Raw genomic sequence first — 3589 nt, 5'->3', positions numbered from 1 at the left:
CCTGAGACCACCTCATGTACTTATAAAGGTGCTACCCTGACTCTGATGCAGAATAGAAATAATACATGTTGGGATAGACTCTGTCATCTTGGCCAGCAAATGGTCTGAAACATCTGGTAAAACAATATGTGTTTGTAAGAAGTTATTTTTATGATTCTTTGATTCATTGGTTTTTGTTGTTTCTGATTCTCTCTGCAGATTAATAATCTTGAGATTTTTTAATGGGAACAGGTAACCAGACTTGGGTGAGAGAGTTTGTTCTCCTTGGCCTGTCCAGTGACTGGGACACAGAGGTGTCCCTCTTTGTCCTGTTCTTGATCACATACATGGTGACAGTGCTGGGAAACTTCCTCATCATTCTTCTCATCAGACTGGACAGCCGACTCCACACTCCCATGTATTTCTTTCTCACCAACCTCTCCCTCGTTGACGTCTCTTATGCCACAAGCATCATTCCTCAGATGTTGGCACATCTTCTTGCAGCCCATAAAGCAATCCCATTTGTGAGCTGTGCCGCCCAGTTATTCTTCTCCTTGGGCTTGGGTGGGATTGAGTTTGTTCTACTGGCAGTGATGGCCTATGACCGCTATGTGGCCGTGTGTGACCCCCTGCGATACTCGGTCATCATGCACGGAGGGCTCTGTACTAGGTTGGCCATCACCTCCTGGGTCAGTGGCTCTATGAACTCTCTCATGCAGACTGTCATCACATTTCAGCTGCCCATGTGCACAAACAAGTACATTGATCACATATCCTGCGAACTTCTAGCTGTGGTCAGACTGGCTTGTGTGGATACTTCCTCCAACGAGATTGCAATCATGGTTTCTAGCATTGTTCTGCTGATGACACCTTTCTGCCTGGTTCTCCTGTCCTACATCCAGATTATCTCCACCATCCTAAAGATCCAGTCCACAGAGGGAAGAAAGAAAGCCTTCCACACCTGTGCCTCTCACCTCACAGTGGTTGTCCTGTGCTATGGTATGGCGATTTTCACTTACATCCAGCCCCGCTCCAGCCCCTCTGTCCTTCAGGAGAAGTTGATCTCTCTCTTCTATTCTGTTTTGACACCCATGCTGAACCCCATGATTTATAGTGTAAGGAATAAGGAGGTGAAGGGAGCCTGGCAGAAACTATTAGGGCAATTAACTGGAATAACTTCAAAACTAGCAACTTGATGAATCTTGAACATCAGTTAGAGAAAAGAACTTTCCCTGTGCTTTATCCCAGTTAACTCCGATATGGCAGGCATCACCTGCATTGCCCTGGCAACCAGGAAGGAGATGACGACACATATACTGGTGGTGCTGGGTAGGAGGCTGGAGGTTGGATTGGGGTGTGGGATGTGGGCATATTTTTAAGTCACAGCAGCATGTTCAGTGGAGATGAGCACTGCTGTAATAGAACTTCCTACACTTTCTCTATCTCCATTCATATGGCCTAAGAGTACTAAGAAAAAAGGCATTGTTTTGATTGTCACATTGTTTCTAATCTTGGACCTATTTGTGGATCTTACTTTGGACCACTGGTTCTTATTCATTCAAATTTGCGCAGAGTCATAGTGCTTCCATTGGGAACAAGAGAATTTTCATCTTTTAGATGCAGAATACTGCACAGCATATGTATCCACATCCTGTAACTGTGTGAGTCACTGTTCTGAGGACAGAGATGCTATCAAGGCTGTGAAGATGTCTGTGTGCTGGACCTGCTACCTGTGCACATAGCATCTTCTCTCAGTGATGAAGATACCTCAAGACAAAAGCATCAATTGAAGGTCTTGTTTTCTAGTGATGAGAATGTATACTACTGGCCAAGGAAAAGCCTGTTTGGGGCACTACTTGACAGCCTACAAACAGTTTGAGAAGAATTTTACTGAATATGTAAGAGGCACAATTGAAATGTTAAAACTGTCTATCTTTGAAAAATCCCTAACCTCTTTCTGAGACTTTAAAAGCAATAAACAAATAAAATTGGAATTAACTTATAAAATATAAAAGATATAGTCAGTCTTAGAAAGGACCAATTCCTGAGCCAAAGCCATTGAAAAACAAGACAATTTTAATACGTGTTTTGGGAATCAGGATAGTTGGGTCAACTGTGCAATGTCCCCTCTCTAGTCTCTCTCTGAACACTTTCTCCAATCCCTCCTCCCACACACAACAGGGCCCTAGCTGATCTTTGTAAACTAGTGAAGTAGACTATCTGGGACCAGACCTCATCTCTGAGAAAACACCTAAGTAAGAAACAAAGTGGGGGAGAAATATTGTACAATAGACAAGGAAGGGGAAAGAGGATAAAGAATGGATAACAGCTCATCTCCTCACTCCCTTGAAGAAATCTCAATGACTTTTTTTCCTGTGTCTTGTGTAAGTCAGGGGATTCACAGTTCTTCCATTTGATAACATGTTATCACACGTTCTCAGTGTTCAAGTAGGATTGAAGCTTCATATAATCCAAAGCTCATTTGACATTTTACATCTACCTAAAAGTAATCAATCCTAAGTTTTTCAAAGTTGGCATGTGTCCCAGTAGATGTCAGTGGTACTGGGCTAAATTTGTCTTGTTGGGTATTCAGATATATCAGTGGAATATCAACTGTGTATCAGTGACAGTGAATCATTGAGACACAGTAGTCAATATGAATCAATCCTGACAATATAATGGCATAGCAAGGATGACAGTGAAGCAATTAAAATGCAGGGTGAGGGCATCCTGGGTGGTTCGGTGGTTTAGCACTGCCTTCGGCCCAGGGTGTAATCCTGGAGACCCAGGATCGAGTCCCATGTTGGGTTCCCTGCATGGAGCCTGCTTCTCCCTCTGCCTGTGTCTGTGCCTTTCTCTGTCTGTAATGAATAAATAAATAAAATCTTAAAAAAAATAAATAAAATGCAGGGTGAGAAGATTCACAGAGGATAAGACTTTGGGTGTGATTGCAGAAGTCTCCCTGTATGAAAGGGCCAGAAAATGTCTTGTTGGGGGCCAGGAAAGTGAGAACAAGTGATCCAAATAACAAGCAATCCAAGCAAAGGAACACCTTGTGAATTGTGATGAGCTGGGAGAGAGCACAAAAATTCAAAAACATCCCAAACTGGGCATATAGGGCAGAGAGGATGAGGAAGTAGTGGAGATGAGGCAGGTGGTATACAGGGGCCAGGTGTTGGAGGGCACCGAATGCCAAATTCAAGCCAATAAATATTTCTAAAGCAGGCAGTAGCTTGATAAAACTTACAGTCCTGAGATTCATTTTGGCAAACATGTCAGAGGAAGAAGAGATTGGAGAGAGGAGACTAACTAGGGGCTACTCCACAATCACTATTGAGACATTAGAGGAATCTGAATTAAGATGGTGGCAATAGGGAAAGAAAAAAGTCAAGTCCCGTGATTTAAAAGATATTTCAGGGGAATACTTTGTCTTCTCTCAGTTTGAAATTCCCATGTGGATCTCATTTGTCTTCTAAAATATCAATATCCTGTCTAATATTCTGTAAATTATGGAGTTAGTTGAAAAATTGACCACAATGAACACATCCTCTATACAGTGTAAGAGAAAGATATAAAATAAGAAGGAAATTAGTCAAATATATACAGGACA

General features: G+C 42.3%; 1 protein-coding gene across 1 annotated transcript; it reads left to right on the top strand.

The window, feature by feature from the left end:
* The first annotated feature begins 221 nt into the window (after positions 1-221).
* OR2F1 (olfactory receptor family 2 subfamily F member 1) lies at positions 222-1175 on the top strand. The gene is given in 1 exon segment (NM_001017516.1): positions 222-1175. A coding segment is annotated over 1 exon segment (954 nt).
* The last annotated feature ends 2414 nt before the right edge of the window (positions 1176-3589 follow it).

Source organism: Canis lupus, chromosome 16, assembly GCF_011100685.1.
Source record: "Canis lupus familiaris isolate Mischka breed German Shepherd chromosome 16, alternate assembly UU_Cfam_GSD_1.0, whole genome shotgun sequence".
NCBI classification, from domain to species: domain Eukaryota; kingdom Metazoa; phylum Chordata; class Mammalia; order Carnivora; family Canidae; genus Canis; species Canis lupus.
This window is presented reverse-complemented; position numbering and strand designations above follow the sequence as displayed.